Below are 15,923 nucleotides of genomic sequence, written 5' to 3' on the forward strand. Positions count from 1 at the left end.
GAACCCAATAATTAAAGCATTCCACATATGATCAAGCTTACCTTAATATTAAGTAACTTAGAGAATGCATGACAAAAGAGTTAAGTTGGATTCAGGTAGTCCTTAGTGACTGAATAGTTGCTGAAAAACACTTCTATTTCTGCAAGATGTGTTCTAGTCACAGGAAGTGTTTTAGATTGAGCAAAGGAATTTGTCATTTCTCTCACCATTTTGATTTAATGTTGGCCACCAGAACTTGTTCTTATCACCATTTGTATACTTTACATGCCAGGGTGCCCAGATGTCAGCGAGGTAAAGCCATTGCAGTATTCTTGGACAGATTGCTGCAGGTACATATACCTGTTCTAGAGAGCAATGTTCAGGAGCAGGTTCTACTGAAGTGGCTTGTGTATATATTTGTCCATCATTTTGATGGCTAGCAGTTCCTGTGCCTTTTTACATTGTTTCCTTGTTATATATATTTTTTTCAGTGTATTCAAAAGCATTTGTGACAACCATGAATTGTTGTGCCAAGTAAATGCGATGTAATATGGAAGTACCTACAAAGTGTCTCTCCAAATAATTTCAACGCAGCCTTCAACTGGTGGGTTTATAATGAAACCATGAATAATTAAAAAAAAAAAAGGTAAATCTAAAAATTCTTTCAAGCTCATTAACATGTATTAAGCTCTTTCCTAGAGAGTATGTTCCCTAAAAAGGAGGTGTTGGTTCTGTGAAAATTTCCCTTTTCTGCTTTTATTTACAGTTGTTTTTATATCAGTTGAACTTCCAACTAGTTGTAACCCCCCCACATCATTACATGATCCTCCAAAATTACTAGCTGTTTGCTGAGCATGTCTTCAAATACCTGAGTCATTTGCTGAAAACTATGCAAATCCTAAGATTATACTGTACTGTATTGGTAAGACGCTGTGATTTAAGAAGAAGTGCTTGGAACTTGGAACTTGCACTTCTGGTTAATGAAATTCTGAATGACTAAACTGAATGATTATTGATTATAATTATAATTGATATTATTACTAGTTTAACAAGTAGTGTGATGGTGTATAAAAACCTGCTTCTCTTCTACTGAAACTACTGTATTTCTTTGAGAAATTAGGCTTAATCTGTCAGGCAGCAGGGACGGACACAAGAGCAGGTATAAACAGCTTCATTTAATAAGCTTCAAAACAAATCCGAATTAGGATGCAAACACAAAACAGGAAACAGTTAATAGTCAGATGATTTTCAAACAGTGTGAACAAATCAAGACAAGGATCAAAAACTGGAAAAAAACAGAAAAATTCAGCATATCAGTATCAATATATCTAAAGGCTTGGTAATGACTAGTAACAAGGAGCCAGAGTATATAATTCACAGTGAACTGTTGTGTTGTGTATGTACTTTTGTCTGGTTCATGACTGAGTTCAGTTAGAACATGATTAGAAGGATGGTGAAAGTCCATGTGTGCTGGGTGTTGTGTTGTGGTGACCATGTTTGTACTGTAGGTGGGTTGTGTTCCTTCTGTTATAGTGTGGCCCTGATTCTGGCTTTGACATGACAGAATCAAAATATTGGCATCACAGATAAAATTATAAGGTATTTACAGAAGCTGTGACATAGTACAAAAATATATGATGTCTTCAACAAGTCAAATTTATGATATGTGATTAAATGAAAAAAAAAAAAAACAAGTTACAAGCAATAATGTCAGCATTTTATACTACATTATATTAGCATTTCTCCATACACCTGGAATGCTTTATAACTGAATCTGGACAATAGCGTTATTAGATTCACTAATGTATTTTAATGTGGCATCTACAATTTTTCATATAGCGACCAATTTAACTTTACTTTAAAGTTACTAGCAAGCTCAGTTCGTATCATGTTCAGAAATGAGACTCCACTGACATGGATGTGGAAGTGGTTCAGCTAAGAGGTGAGATGTTTTAAATTTGATGATGCATTGTAATTTCAAATCACTCTGGTTTATCATTGTGCTTTTCTAGCACATGCAAGGATAAAATAAATGTTTTTTGTAGTTTCAACCTAAGCCTTTCAAACCATTTTTGTTGAATTACAGAATTTAACCCACTTCTGCTATGCTTTCAGTGAGGGAATAAGAAAAGAGTTGCACAACAGAATTGCTACTTGGGTGGTATTCTGAGTGTACAAAGTATTCCAGGTTTAGGAATAAAAACTAAGCTTTATTTTATTATGTCCAGGAAAACACTGCCCATAATCTTTAGTCCTATCATGGCTAAAACTCGCAATGACAGTGACTGGTACACCAGGTAAAGATCTCAGCCCCTTGTGGTGACTGAGATCTAAGGAATAAACATACATCACTAAGTCTCATCCAAGAGTTTCTTTAGGCCTCTCTGAATCTGTAGAGCAAAGAAAGATTACTCATATTAGCACACACCATGTAGTTTGAGGAGAAGCAATCTCTTATTTTCAGATGGTCCAGTAAGTACCTTTTCCAACTTCACAAGATTAATGGACACAGCAGAGTAGATGCTAGAAGTATCCTCAGAGAATATGCAGTTATATTCATCTCTGTAATTGACACATCCAAACGGATCAAGAAAATTTTAGTTCATCCTAATAAAAAACTGGGCATTGATGGAATTATCTTACCCAGAATGTGTTAATTCAGCCATAGAGCCTATAGAGTTCAGCCTCTTTTCCAAATATATGATCTTGTAAGCCATGTAACACGAAGACATCATCAAAATGCAGATTCTGTAAGAATTTTGAACCAAAAACTAACCTTTTTTGTAATTTTTTATATTTTTGTCAACTTTATATATTTGAATTAAGCAAAATAACAAATATAAATGACTCACAGAAATAGATACACCATCAGAAGAACATTTAACAAGCTTGGTCTCTGGGTTTTACTGTCAAAAACATTCCGTTTGTGTTCTTACGGATGGACAAAAACACTTTTTGTCAATTGTGTAATGTTGTTATATAACAATACAAATAGTCACATACTACATATTCCATCAATATTTTTAAAGACACCTAAGGAAATAAACTAACCTGCAATTTTCTTATATAACGGTGAATCTGGAGAGTCTGAGCTACTGCTATATCCGATTTCTTGTCTTCTTTGATCCACTGGGCCATCCAAATCTGACAAATCTGCTGCATAATTCTGCCAGTTCCAAAAGCAAGACAACTGTGGGATCTTAAATATGACAAATACAGAGTGAGATTTAAGACTTCTAGAAAAAGTGGTGCTTAGTTACCATGGGAAGTGAGGAAGGTGATACTGTATAATTGCCATCTGCAGAGGAATGGGGAACAGGGCTGTTTCCTAGACACTTGTCCTGTGACAAAATAAACACAAGATGCAAGCCATTAGTATGATTATATTAACTTGTGGTGTATTACATGCTAAAAGACTAAAAGAAATTTTAAACTATACTGTGTCTGGAACTCACATCCAAATTGGAGCACACTGACATCAAAACCTTGTATGTTGCGTCTCGGGACAGGAATGACACAAAAACATACTGTAAAACCATTAAAACCTTCATTAAAATTCAGTGCGCACTAGCTGTTTAATACTCAAATTAAATCAATCTTACCCTTTCAAGTGCTGTGGCAATAATCAATGCATTTGGTACCAAGATTGCAGTTTTAGTTTTCTTTATTACTGATACAGATATAACTGGAATGGCAATCTGGAACATGTAACGTCTCCAGTTAGGTTATAGTTAAAAATATTGACGTACAGAATACAATAAGAAAAAAAAAACACAGGGTTAAAAATGGTCACATTTCTTTCGTTAAGCTAAATGTAAAACAAACTAACATTATGATAACATTTGTTTCAGTATTTTTTTCAGTATTTCAGTATCTGTATATGGTATTTGAATACCTTTGTGTCTTTACCAAAAACTTTGGAGTGGAAACAGATCCAGTTATCAGACACAAAAAGTCTCCCTTGGTAAAGAATATCTTTCTGCAGTGCACATGTGTAACCTATGGACAGAATACATGCTAAACACTCAATATTTTTACTAGGTTAAAAAAAGACATTTATATTTATTAAGTGCTGAAAATGATCTCAATATCACAGACAACATGAAAACAAAGCAAGTCTTTTACTTTGTATGTATTCATACTGTTAATTGTTAATACTGTTTGCTTACTTTGTTTCAGCAACTCATTTTCACTAATATCTTTGAAAAGTTTGTGGTATTGGGTATTTGTTCGATGAAACTGAAACAGAGGAAAATACCATCAACCAACACAACTTACTTGACAAAAAGTGCATAAATCTGCTTGTTGAATATAATGAAAAAAATAATTAACTTAATTAAACCATGTTCACCATAATTTATACAAATAGTCACTAACATGGCAGCTGTGCTGCTTCTTCCTTTCAGTCTTTGACTCAATGTCACATTGGACATGTGACAATAATGAGGGATCAAATGTTTTGGACCTGCACCAAAAAAATCAAAAAGGAAATAAAACAAATAATTGTATATGTGTTATTACAAGTCATGATATATAAAGTTTAACATTATGTCACATAACCAGTCAACTACATTATATGAAAATAGTTGCTTATTGAAAATAGTATAGTCATGCAGCCTTTACCTAATTAGTGTTGGTTTTCCTCTTCTTTCCAAGATTTCAGATTGACTGTCCATTGATATGGACATGTTTGATTTCATTATTCTCCTTGAGTTCTCCACTGTCCCATTTTCAGTACTATGACTTACAAAAAAAAAAAACCCACCAGAAATTGTAACAAATAATAATAATCATAAAAAATGTAATAAAATCATGTTTAAAAATGGAAAAGTGACAGCTTGCATTAAATAGTTGAAAACATATATTTGCATATTATTTATTATTTTTATTATTATTAAATGTATATGTTTAAATGTCTTGTAGTCTTGTAGTATCTGCTCCCCATTTCAAATTAGCTCTCAGGAATCTAATAAATTGTAATGACTTGATCTATTAACTTAGCAGAATGACATTGTTGTTAATTGTTATGTTAGCTTTCTCTTGTGAAATGTATTCATTTTACCTATAATACATCTATAAAAAATCTAGGCATGTAAAAGTAAACACAACATGAACTTACCATTGTAGTACATGCTCGTTAAGTTGACTGGGTAAAACAGGACATGTTGGTCTGTCAGTATTGCTGCTGCTTCTGAGGGCAGTGTCATCACAACCAAAAGCTTTTTCCATCTAAAAATGTCTAAAATAATTCTTCTCCCTTGATGAAATTATTTGCAAAGCTTCGTCTGTATTGTCAGATTTTAGTCAGCGAGGAGGTCTCTGACCCAAACACAGGGAGTTAATAAGTGATTTGTTTGCTTCTCTAAAACTACAAACACTGATGTGGCTACTGTGAGTAAAGGTTACAATTCTGCAAAGCATTCTCATGTTATTAAATTCTCAGTGGGTGCCTTGTCACGTATAGGGTACATGTAGAGAGCAAATGATAAATGACTATAGGTCTTTATTATATAAAATATATGATAACTGTATATATCTAAAATATCTAAGTAGCTAGAATGTGGAATTTCTGATAGTGGGCGAATGTGTTTACGCTTATTATGATATTGCACATTCTGCTCATTATAGCGCTCAGCTCATTTGCACTGTAACATAAATCCTTTGATTCATTTTATTCAACTTTTTCACAAAATACTTAATTGAAAATCATTTAAATTTTATTTTTATATACATTCAACGCTACCTCAAAACTGTAATGCAATTTATTTAACTCTTGTTTAACTCTGGTGGGAATACAGTTGTACAAACATTTCACTACATATTGTGTACGTGACAAATAAATGATGACATAATGATGAACATAATATGATGAGAAGCAGAAAGCTGTTACAAATGGGAGTTTCCTTTAAACTCACATTCTGAACATCATACATTTTTCAGTTTACATTTAATGTTGTTGATGTATAGCTATACACAATCATTTGTATAGCTATAAACAATCATTACTTTCCCCAAGATGGAAAATGTATACCTCTAAGTGCTACAACTGGGTAGGGCACAGATATGTATTTGTATATGTATTTTTCACTGTTAAATAACATCACTTCTGATGCAACAGTAAAATGTTTGTCCAGTTGTTGAGAGATTAAAAATATGAATGTCACAGCTACCTATGACCAGGAGCCAAGGGTGTTGGTGTCAGTCCAGTCTCTGGGTATTTTGGGGTCTGATGGCTTGGGGGAAGAAACTGTTAGCTGAAACACAGTGTGGTTTTGAGGGCCTGAATGCTTTGATACCTTAATTCCAGACAGTAGCAAGGTGAAGAGTTTGTGTAGGGGTGCATGGGGTTATCTAAAATGCTGATGGGTTCTGGATACACTATGTGATGTAAATGTCTGTGATGGAGGGAAAAGAGACTCAGATGACCTTCCTGTCATAGTGACACTAAACAATTGTGCAGTTTTTCGTAATTGTTTGCAGCAAAAAAGGCTTGAATATGCTGCAGATTGTGGGGCTTTTGTGTGTTTTTTCTGTGGAAAACTACTTGAACTGTTAAAATAGCAAGCAAAGGATATTCTTTTAAAATACTACCAGTGAAGACACACAGCTAATTACTTTCTCTGATGCCTTTGCTCATGTTTGACACACATGCTTTGGTTGTATGTGCCTCATGATGATACCACATGGCATGTCTTTATCCAAATCTGCAGTAAATATTCTTTGAATATTGTGGAGTTTGCTTGATTTTGCGTTACTTTTTGTGACAGCAAAATCACAATATCTTGGAGGGACTGCTTGAGGGCATCTTTTTAATTTTATTTATGTGGAAAAGTGTAGATGGTGCTATCATTCAAGATTGTTACGCTACCCTGTGATGAATGAGTAGCTACTCAAAAATATACAGTTGTCTGTGTTCACGCTTTCCCTAAAGCACATGCAGTGACTATATTAGTTGTAATGTGCATGTACTTATATGAGAGGAGTTCAATTTTAGCAGTGAATGATCTTGGTTCAGTGGCTGTGGGTTAGCATCAGATTTATGGGTTCAAGACCCAGCACCAGCTTAACCTTGTTTCATACAATGTCTAATGATTCTAAGCCAACTGGGGACATGCTTTTCTGTTCCTAATCTTGACCAATGTTGTCCGATCACGTCTACTCATTGGTGTTATAGGTTTTACTGGTAGTCAGCGCTCTAATTTTTTTTTCTTCTTTTTCCATTGACCTCACTGTTCCACAAGCTGTTCCTTTACATGATCGCCAATCAATATTCTCTTGGAGGATTTCCATAATTTTCTGCAAACCTTTGAACAGTGCAAATCTTCATCATGCTTAAGTCATTAAGGCCATTTACCATCTGTTATATGTCAGTTCATAAAAAACATCTGATGCTAGAAAAGCTGTTTTCCCAAAACCACAAAAAGCTGTTTAACCCACACATTGGAATCATGTGACATACGATGTGCTTGTATTGAAGATGAGGCCAGGTAATTTAATTTAAATAATACACTCACAACTTAGTAGACATTTCAATGAATAATGTAAAGGCAGATAAAATGTGATAAATTTTATCCATTTAGACAGTCAGACAGATAGATACAACTTTATTGTCATTGCATAGTACAGGTACACAGCAACAAATTTCAGTTTGGCATCTACCAGAAGTGCAAAGAGTAGCAATTGTGCAAATAGACAAGTGCAAATAAATATGTGGCATATGTACAGCGATATATAGGTATACAGTGATGCATCGAGATACGAGTGCTTTGACATACGAATTTTTTGAGATACGAGCTGTGATTCGACCAAATTTGTCTTGATATACGAGCAAATTTTTTAGTTTCCCCCGCCTCAGCTTCCCGCGTCTCACTCGGTTAAAGCCGCCTTTCCACTGCACGTGACAAACGACGGTTGATAAAACGGAAGTCATTCATTTCGTATGGAGAGTCGTAAAGGCGCTGCGTGAGGTACCGACCATCTGAGGATCCGTAATTTTCGGATCCGTTTTGGAGAGTTGAATCCCTTAAAAAAATTTTACTTAACTACACCGCATCTGATATGCCGACCGGACAGGTTTTTATTAAAACGACCGGCAGATGTTAGTGAGGAAAGAGTGACAAAAAAGGCAAAAACAAGTGAAGAGAAAAGCGATGAAGAAAATTAAGCAAAATTAATGTAAAGAATTTATTAGATGATATGCATACAGTTAGTGTTGGCGGTATGGTTCTGTTCTGGACAAAAACCCACGCACCCGTCCGTGCGCATGCGTGGTCAGAGCTGGGAGAGAAGCGACTAGAAAATAGAATAAACCCCCCGTATAACAGAACCACTAATCATGCATAGTATTAGATATGCCCGCTTACGCGTTTTTGGAAAGTAATAAATGAATGGATAAATAAATAGAGAGGGAGAGAGAAAAATATGTGGAGATTTATGACGTAAACTGGCACAAGGAACACAGGTTCCGGCGTGGTGGAGTCGGGGTTGGAGGAGGGAGTTTAGATCGCGGCAGCAGCGAAGCGCTAGAGCGGCTCTATGAATGGGAATTTAAATGGTCGGTAATATGGATGTCGTAACCGGATTGGTGCGCGTCGTGGACAGCTGATTAACAGCTGATGCACGCTTGACGACGTGGCCTGCCAGAACTAACGCGATGCTTGATTTAAGTTCGTTAATTTTAGTGAAGTTCAGTTAAGTTCCATTTAAGTATAAAGTAGCATTAAGAGTGTACAGTAGCGAATAAGTGAACGAAAGCGAAAGTGTACGTACGAGACAAAATTCCGCCTGTTTACTCCTCCTTCAACCTCCGTGCGCATCTTCCGTAAAGTAAAACCAGATTATTTTAACAGTCTCTTTTATTACTGTATGTTTTTATACAATATTTGTCATTTATAAATACATGTACTGTACATTTTTTCATATTCAAAAACAAACAACTGGAGTGGAATTTTGCGAGCTGGAACGGATTAATGGGATTTCAATTCATTTAAATGGGGAAAATTGTTTTGAGATACGAGCACTTTGAGATACGAGCAAGGTCACGGAACGAATTAAACTCGTATCTCGAGGCATCACTGTATATGTAAACATATATACAGTGAATAAATATAAAGGCTATAGCAGTAAAGGGATGTGGCATTGTTGAAAAGTACAAGTAAATGGTTCTAAGGCTATGGCACTGGGGGAGGAAAAAAAAAACACTCTTGTAAAGGAACAACAAGTAGAAGGTTATTAGGTTATGACAAAGAATGTGTAAGCTGAATAAGCAAGTCCACTAATATATAAATAAAAACTCTAACATCTGTACAATTATACATTGTGTATATACACACACTATAATTGTACAGAAGTTATATACAGTATTTTTTTAAGTGTTCTAACAGTGTAGTGTAGAGAGTGTTTGTCTGGGCGAAAATGTCTTTTCTTAGATTCTCTTGACTTGATGCTACACAAAGAACTGGTTAAAATTGATGTCTTCTATAACCACCAGAGTGCGCGTTTGAACCAAGAAACAGAATCTCAACGAGCTTGTTACGTCTCACTATGAGCCTAGAGGATACGAGGACGTAACACGTGAAAATTTAGTTACTAAGATGTGGTCAAAAGAAAACCTTTGTTCTATTGGTGAAGTGTGGTGCGTGTTCAAGAAAACAGGCAGAGACGGAAGCTGAGTCTGGTTTGCTTTTTAGTAAAAATAATCCGAAAACAAAAACCATCCAATAATACCATAATCAGTGAACCAAAAAAATAAATAAATAAATAAATAAATTCAAAATGCCTATTTACAAACACAAGATAACGATAACAAAGTGAGGGTTGCTAAAACAAGAGCGTTGCTAAAAAATAGAACTCAAACAAACATTAACCAAATCCCAGATGCAAATACTAAGCTAAACAGAAGAAAATAGAAAAGAAACATCTTCAGCGTATAACGCCGCTATCTACGCTGCCTAATAACACAGGGAGTACAGGGATTGGCATCCGCTCGTAACCTAGTGTGTTTAAACACTTTTCCTCTACGTGATGAAATGTAAGTCACGTGACATACTAATCTGGTCCCAATCACTATGTATCGGAGAAGGACTGGAATAAGCACCCTTAAACTGAGAGTCGAGTCACAGCATAGACATCGATAGCAGCATCGTAGAGTTCACAGTGAAAACTTAACACACAACACTTAAAACGGAAATGGAAATAAGCAAAGGCAAATCAACAAGAGCTGGTGCGCAAACAACCAGGTAAAGTCAACGTGTCACATCCGGGTCTTTATACCTGGCCAGTAACACCGGATTGGCTCTAGGAGTGGGTTGAGAAACGATGACTGGCGGACGAATCGTCCAATCACAGGACCTGCAAGGCGGAACAGTGGAAAAAGAAGGAAGGAGAGAGAGAAAACAATACGGGACGTAATAGAGCTGCTTTGTCACGTGATGTATACACGTGATCATACATCATCAACATGCTGCAGCTGACCCTGTTGTGCACATCACATCCTATCTGCTACATAGTGCACTATTTAGGGAGTGTTGCCTATTTGATTTCACGTATAAAACAAACAGTGTGGAATATCTGGTTTATTCACGAAATTCTACAACGCAATACAATAAATTAGAGTGCAAATGATAAAACCTAGACGTTCATCAAAACATAAGATATACTGCTCTTTATAGACTAGGGAGTAGGGCAGGAAGACGACTGTTAATTATTGACTCCTACCCTACTTCTGCCAGCATATATCATGTAGAGTCTTGCTTTCTCTGGGACTTTGGTGTGAGATTTGAAGGTTCTAAGTTTGTTTTACTAGTTTTAAACGCGTTTTATTAGAAATACAGACCCACTTAGACTAGTCAGAGTTCTGCTAACTACATACTATCACCTTAAAGTAAGTAATACTCTAAAACACATGCTAACAAGTACTGAAATGTTTAAGAATCCCGTCATAAGTTGACGTTAAAGTGCACAATATCTTTGTTATTGCGTGCTAGAGACTAGATATCTACATACTTTTCTAATTTTAACGTCCACGTAATGAATGAATTTCTGTATGATGTTATTGTTTGATTTCAGTACTTGAGAGATATGACAAGTGTTCAGATGATTGCTAAGGATGAGATGGTTGAAAGGTTCCTGGATTGTGCTTCCAGGGGAGACCTGGCCAACGTGTCCACTATGATCTCTCACTCCAGTCAGCTGCTGAATGAAAGTGGGAGACAAGGATGGACAGGATTAATGTTGGCTGCGAGAAACGGACACTTTGATGTCGTAAAAGCGTTACTTTTAAATGGGTAAGTTTGTGAAAGTTTAACTAGATGGTAGTTGTGTAATAAAGTTGTGTAATAGATGGTAGTTGTGTAATAATGACATGTTAAAGTTAGTTACATGAAGCGTGCAGCATTATAAGAGAGACCGTATTGGGCCTATAAACAAGGCACTAAACATTACCTGCTCTCCAATGTGTGTGGCTCTCTCTCTCTCTCTCTCTCTCTCTCTCTCTCTCTCTCTCTCTCTCTTATTCTGCTGTCAGTCTTTCTCGCTCTCTGTCTCACTCTCACTCTCTGTCTCTCTCTCTCTTTGTCTCTCTATCTGTCTCTCTCTCTCTCTCTCTATCTCTCTGCGCCTCTGTCTCTCTCTCACACTCTGTCTCTCTCTGTCACACTCTGTCTTATTCTTTCTGTCAGTCTCTCTCGCTCTCTGTCTCGCTCTCACTCTCCGTCTCTCTCTTTGTCTCTCTATCTGTCTCTCTCTCTCTCTCTCTCTCTCTCTCTCTCTCTCTCTCTCTCATTGTTGGAATAAAAATGTTAAATAAAATAATATACAGTGAATTTAAACTTTTGATTTGATGTCTCCCTCAATTGTAAACACCCTTAATTAACATGAACTTTCCATGTCAACAGGTGTAATAAATACTTGGCGAATAAATCAGGCCAAACTGCTTATGACATAGCAAAATTCTGGGGACACAGACACATTGCCCGTTTCTTAGCTAGCAGTGGGGATGTCACACTTCCTGGGATTCAACCAAGAAATAAATCTACAGACAATGCAACTTACTTCAGTAAAGAATATCTCAACAGAATGAGTGAAAAAAGGACTGATTCCGAATGGCTTTCAGCAAAACAGTCTTCTCCTGAAACAGTATTCATTGTGTTTCATAACTTGGACCCTTTTGTTACAACAGAACCAGAGGTAATGAATGATATACAGAATAAGTTAAAATTGTACAGGTTTGAAAGGGACTCTGTTAAAGAGGTTCTTGAAAACAGTGACACAGTGGTTGTTTTTCTGGGAGTAGAAAAGCAGGAATGTTCACCTTCTTCACTGGTGTCAAAGGAGGATGAACATATTGCATGGTTTGCTTTAAACACCAAGAAGAATCCTACAGAAAGTCTTAAGATCACAGCTTCAAACAGCTTCTTCCTTACAAAGCCAATGCCAATGCTCCTAATGCTAAATGAAGATGAAGCAGGTGGGACATCCTTATGATTAGGTCTAAGCAGTGTATTATTTAGTGTGTTCCATCTTTTGCATATTTTATATATGATGTTTAAGGGTAACCTGATAGAAACGGTACTTTCTGAATAAAATTTCCATTCCAAAGGTTATGAATCTACTCACTTTGCATAGACGCATATTTTTCTTTTATATACACAGGAATCGTTGCACAAGCCAGGTCTGTTCTTGCATGGCACAGCCGGTACAGTTTCTGCCCAACCTGTGGTGGTAAGACCAAAGTGGATGAAGGAGGTTACAAAAGAAGCTGCTTGACAGATGGCTGCAGGAGTCTCCAGGGAATCCACAATACCTGTTACCCTAGAGTTGGTATGTAATATTCTATTTCTATGTATAAGATCCAACTGTGATTTGAATCACCAAATTTATGGGCTTCTTGTATTACAGATCCTGTTGTGATCATGCTGGTTCTTCATCCAGATGGAAATCAGTGCCTACTTGGAAGAAAGAAGTCATTTCCTCCAGGAATGTTTACATGTCTTGCTGGGTTCATTGAACCAGGTAGACAAAAAGCAGAAGGGTCCTTTTTTTTTTTTTTTTTTTTTTTACAAAATGTAGGATTCTGGGTTTTTTTGTGAGAGTAAATATTATTGTTTTTCTTTTAAATCTTTTCTTTGGGGGCAACAGGACAATTTGTACATTTTTGAAAGTTTGAAGCAATAGATGTTCTCTAAATGTCTGTGAGGGTTTTCTCCAACCTTACTAAATACATACATGTATGTAGGTGAACGTATGTGTAACTGGAGCTCTGTGATGGAATGGCATACCATCCAGAGTGTATGATTTCCCAGGACTGGCTGTGGATCCATGGCAACATCAGTTACTTAGGATGAATCAATGAAAAAAAAGAAGAAGAAGAAAAAAACCCCAAAATGAACAGAACACACAGTACCTAAAGGCATTTCTAGGGATTTCAAGAATGCGCTCTTTTTTAAGGGCATAGTTCTGTAGAAACACTGCATATTTGTGTTTTCATTTATGCTAGCTTTTATACTGTCAGCATCTTCAGGGTCTTGTAAATGAGAGAATGTTTGTGCTTGTTGGAACAGGGGAGACCATTGAAAATGCAGTAAGGAGAGAAGTTTTAGAAGAGAGTGGAGTTACTATTGGCCCTGTCCAGTATATCTCTTGCCAGCCATGGCCAATGCCTTCATCGCTCATGATTGGTTGCTTTGCAGTAGCAGTGTCTACAGACATAAAGGTTGATGAAAATGAAATTGAAGATGCTCGCTGGTTCACAAGGCAAGAGGTAAGTGTCTGAATTTTTACTGTTGTACTGTTTCTACAAATGAGTGGGCTAAGTTAAGCTGCAATTAAATGGTAATAAAAATGAATAAAACACATTTGTAAAATACTCTTTTATTGCATAGGTAACTATTTATACAAGAAATGAACAATTTTTTTATGAAATCAAAACACAACTCAAATGAATTCACTTAAAAAAAACATTTTGTACACACTATAAAATATAGTACGCAATAAAATGTAAAACAATGCATGAAATCAATTGGAGAATTCTGTCCATGCAGTGTAATGTTTGTATAACTTTGCCAAACCTAACACCTTCAAACATTTGGCAGGTAATAGATGCTCTTGTCAAAGGACACCAAGCGGTTTTTTCCATGCCTCCAAGACAAGCTATTGCCCATTATCTTGTAAAACACTGGATTGGAATAAACTCAAACCTTTGAACTGAATGTTACCAGAGTGTATTTGCATTACTGAGGTGTTTTCACTAGAGAAGAGACCCAAAAATGCATCTTTCCCCAAAACTTTTAATAAATGTAATTATGAGTAAATTGTATTACTGCTGTAGAAATAGCTACGAGTGACCAGACTGACATTCTAATAAGCTTATAACTGTACATTCTACTACTTTTTATTCATTCAGAGTTGTTGGTGTATTGTTTTTGCTTGTTTTCTTGCAAAGTACCAAAAGAAAATCAGTAATCTCCTTGTGTTTATGACTGGGTAGCCTATAAAAGGTCCAATTCTGTCCTGGTATTCTTATTTTCCTGCCTTATTTTGTTGAGGAATTATATCCTGAATTTATATCTTTATGTAAAGCTGCTTTGTGACAATGTCTACTGTTAAAAGTGCTATACAGATAAAATGAAAACGATTAGCTACATCCCCAAGTTGCCCCAGCAGAAATAGTAAGGGGTAGAAGACATTGTTGCTAAATTCTGCCACATAAATCTACTTTATCTGTTTTACCAAACAAGGCAAGTGGCTCTGCGGTACATCCTTTCAAGCGAATTATTTCATTAATAAATGCTTGAGTATTTGAGCAAACTGAAGCTGAATTTTTATAATAGGGCATGTACTGAGACTACAGTGGCAGGTGCAGGATATAAGAGCGCTAATATACTAGTTTACAAAGCACATAAACTGTCAAGTGAAATTTGTATTTCTAATATGTGCTCTTGATGTTTAAAGAGATAATGTAGACAACAGGAGATACTGCAGTACTTCCAGCAGCTTATGCAAGAAGTGTTGCTACATTCTGGCCATGTTTCTACTTGTTTCTGTCCTCTACCCACCAGACTACAAATGTTACCCCATATATATTTTACTCACTATATGTTTGTCACACTCTTCTAAGTGTGCATCTACCTGGCGAATATGTGCAGGTAAATGAAATGTTTACTTAAACAGTTTTTGCTAAATTTAGATTTTTTTTTAACTACACTCAGATACAGCATTTTATGCTGTGGCCTAATCCAACAGTCCTGCCAAAAGAATTGATGTTGCGGTATAATACACCTGTCATTTTTATTATAACCTTATCTTGCACAGAGGAATGTGACCAGAGTTGGTGGAAGGGTCTTATTTAGCATTCATATACTTACATGGTATATGATGTTATTTGATGCACAGAACGGCTCATTCCTGGGCAGAACTAAGACAAGTGTTATTCAAAAAGAAATTGTAGATCAGAAGGTTATGCATGTGACTGGATCTTCAGCTTTTAAGTGAGACTCATGTTTAGACTCATGTTGTGAGGACCTTTTATACACTACCATGGGGTCAATATGACTACATCTGTAATTTAGCCCATAAATGTGAGAAAATGGCAATACATCACTAGTTTCAAAGGTAACCATTCTCTATTCTGTCACAGAGCCAATCCTTATGTTCCAATCCAGACTCAAACTAAAGAAATTTTCATCGCTATTCAATTATTTTCACAATGAATTACTTTTTTTTTTGCAAAAAAGTGAATATAATTGTTGAATATAAATGTTGTCACTCTATACAGTGTGTTAAACATTATTGAATGTTTAAAAGTAAATCATGAAAGAAGCTAAAAAATGTGTGTGTTTAATTGAGACATATTTTATACACTTTTAATTGTGGAATAAAACAAGATTGTCTCTCAAAGTGTTTTTAATCCTTTTTTACCACAGCAGTTTGTCAGTGATTTGAATGTT

The 15,923-nt window shown here is 36.0% G+C and overlaps 2 protein-coding genes across 3 annotated transcripts; one reads left to right on the top strand and one right to left on the bottom strand.

Moving 5' to 3' along the window:
• Positions 1 to 1,140: 1,140 nt before the first annotated feature.
• LOC132853510 (GRAM domain-containing protein 2B) lies at positions 1,141 to 5,305 on the bottom strand. The gene is made up of 13 exons (XM_060881309.1): positions 5,099 to 5,305; positions 4,603 to 4,722; positions 4,357 to 4,444; positions 4,149 to 4,218; positions 3,875 to 3,978; positions 3,582 to 3,677; positions 3,435 to 3,506; positions 3,240 to 3,320; positions 3,031 to 3,145; positions 2,832 to 2,910; positions 2,623 to 2,727; positions 2,460 to 2,541; positions 1,141 to 2,369 (listed from the first exon to the last, which is right to left on the bottom strand). The coding sequence occupies exons 1-13, from the start codon at positions 5,206 to 5,208 to the stop codon at positions 2,331 to 2,333; spliced, it is 1,161 nt and encodes a 386-aa protein (XP_060737292.1). The 5' UTR covers positions 5,209 to 5,305; the 3' UTR covers positions 1,141 to 2,330.
• Positions 5,306 to 10,496: 5,191 nt separating this feature from the next.
• On the top strand, positions 10,497 to 15,873 carry nudt12 (nudix (nucleoside diphosphate linked moiety X)-type motif 12). 2 transcript variants are annotated; one of them, XM_060881402.1, is made up of 7 exons: positions 10,497 to 10,861; positions 11,124 to 11,264; positions 11,874 to 12,445; positions 12,631 to 12,798; positions 12,877 to 12,990; positions 13,539 to 13,738; positions 14,070 to 15,873. In XM_060881402.1, the coding sequence occupies exons 2-7, from the start codon at positions 11,149 to 11,151 to the stop codon at positions 14,178 to 14,180; spliced, it is 1,281 nt and encodes a 426-aa protein (XP_060737385.1). In that variant the 5' UTR covers positions 10,497 to 10,861; positions 11,124 to 11,148; the 3' UTR covers positions 14,181 to 15,873. The 2 variants fall into 2 exon arrangements, with proteins under 2 accessions (XP_060737385.1, XP_060737384.1); XM_060881401.1 differs by having other exon boundaries at positions 10,498 to 10,861; positions 11,047 to 11,264.
• The last annotated feature ends 50 nt before the right edge of the window (positions 15,874 to 15,923 follow it).

This window comes from Tachysurus vachellii, chromosome 11 (genome assembly GCF_030014155.1).
Source record: "Tachysurus vachellii isolate PV-2020 chromosome 11, HZAU_Pvac_v1, whole genome shotgun sequence".
Taxonomy (NCBI): Eukaryota; Metazoa; Chordata; class Actinopteri; order Siluriformes; family Bagridae; genus Tachysurus; species Tachysurus vachellii.

What these genes read in the sequence shown, in the direction of transcription:
- LOC132853510 (XM_060881309.1), bottom strand. Translation starts at nt 5,208, where the DNA reads ATGGAAAAAGCTTTTGGTTGTGATGACACTGCCCTCAGAAGCAGCAGC. An exon ending in GGAAAACCAACACTAATTAG is followed by an intron (nt 4,445 to 4,602) that starts GTAAAGGCTGCA and finishes TTTTTGGTGCAG; the next exon opens with GTCCAAAACATTTGATCCCT. An exon ending in AGAAGCAGCACAGCTGCCAT is followed by an intron (nt 4,219 to 4,356) that starts GTTAGTGACTAT and finishes CCTCTGTTTCAG; the next exon opens with TTTCATCGAACAAATACCCA.
- nudt12 (XM_060881401.1), top strand. Translation starts at nt 11,059, where the DNA reads ATGACAAGTGTTCAGATGATTGCTAAGGATGAGATGGTTGAAAGGTTC. An exon ending in TACCTGTTACCCTAGAGTTG is followed by an intron (nt 12,799 to 12,876) that starts GTATGTAATATT and finishes CTTGTATTACAG; the next exon opens with ATCCTGTTGTGATCATGCTG. An exon ending in GCTGGTTCACAAGGCAAGAG is followed by an intron (nt 13,739 to 14,069) that starts GTAAGTGTCTGA and finishes AACATTTGGCAG; the next exon opens with GTAATAGATGCTCTTGTCAA.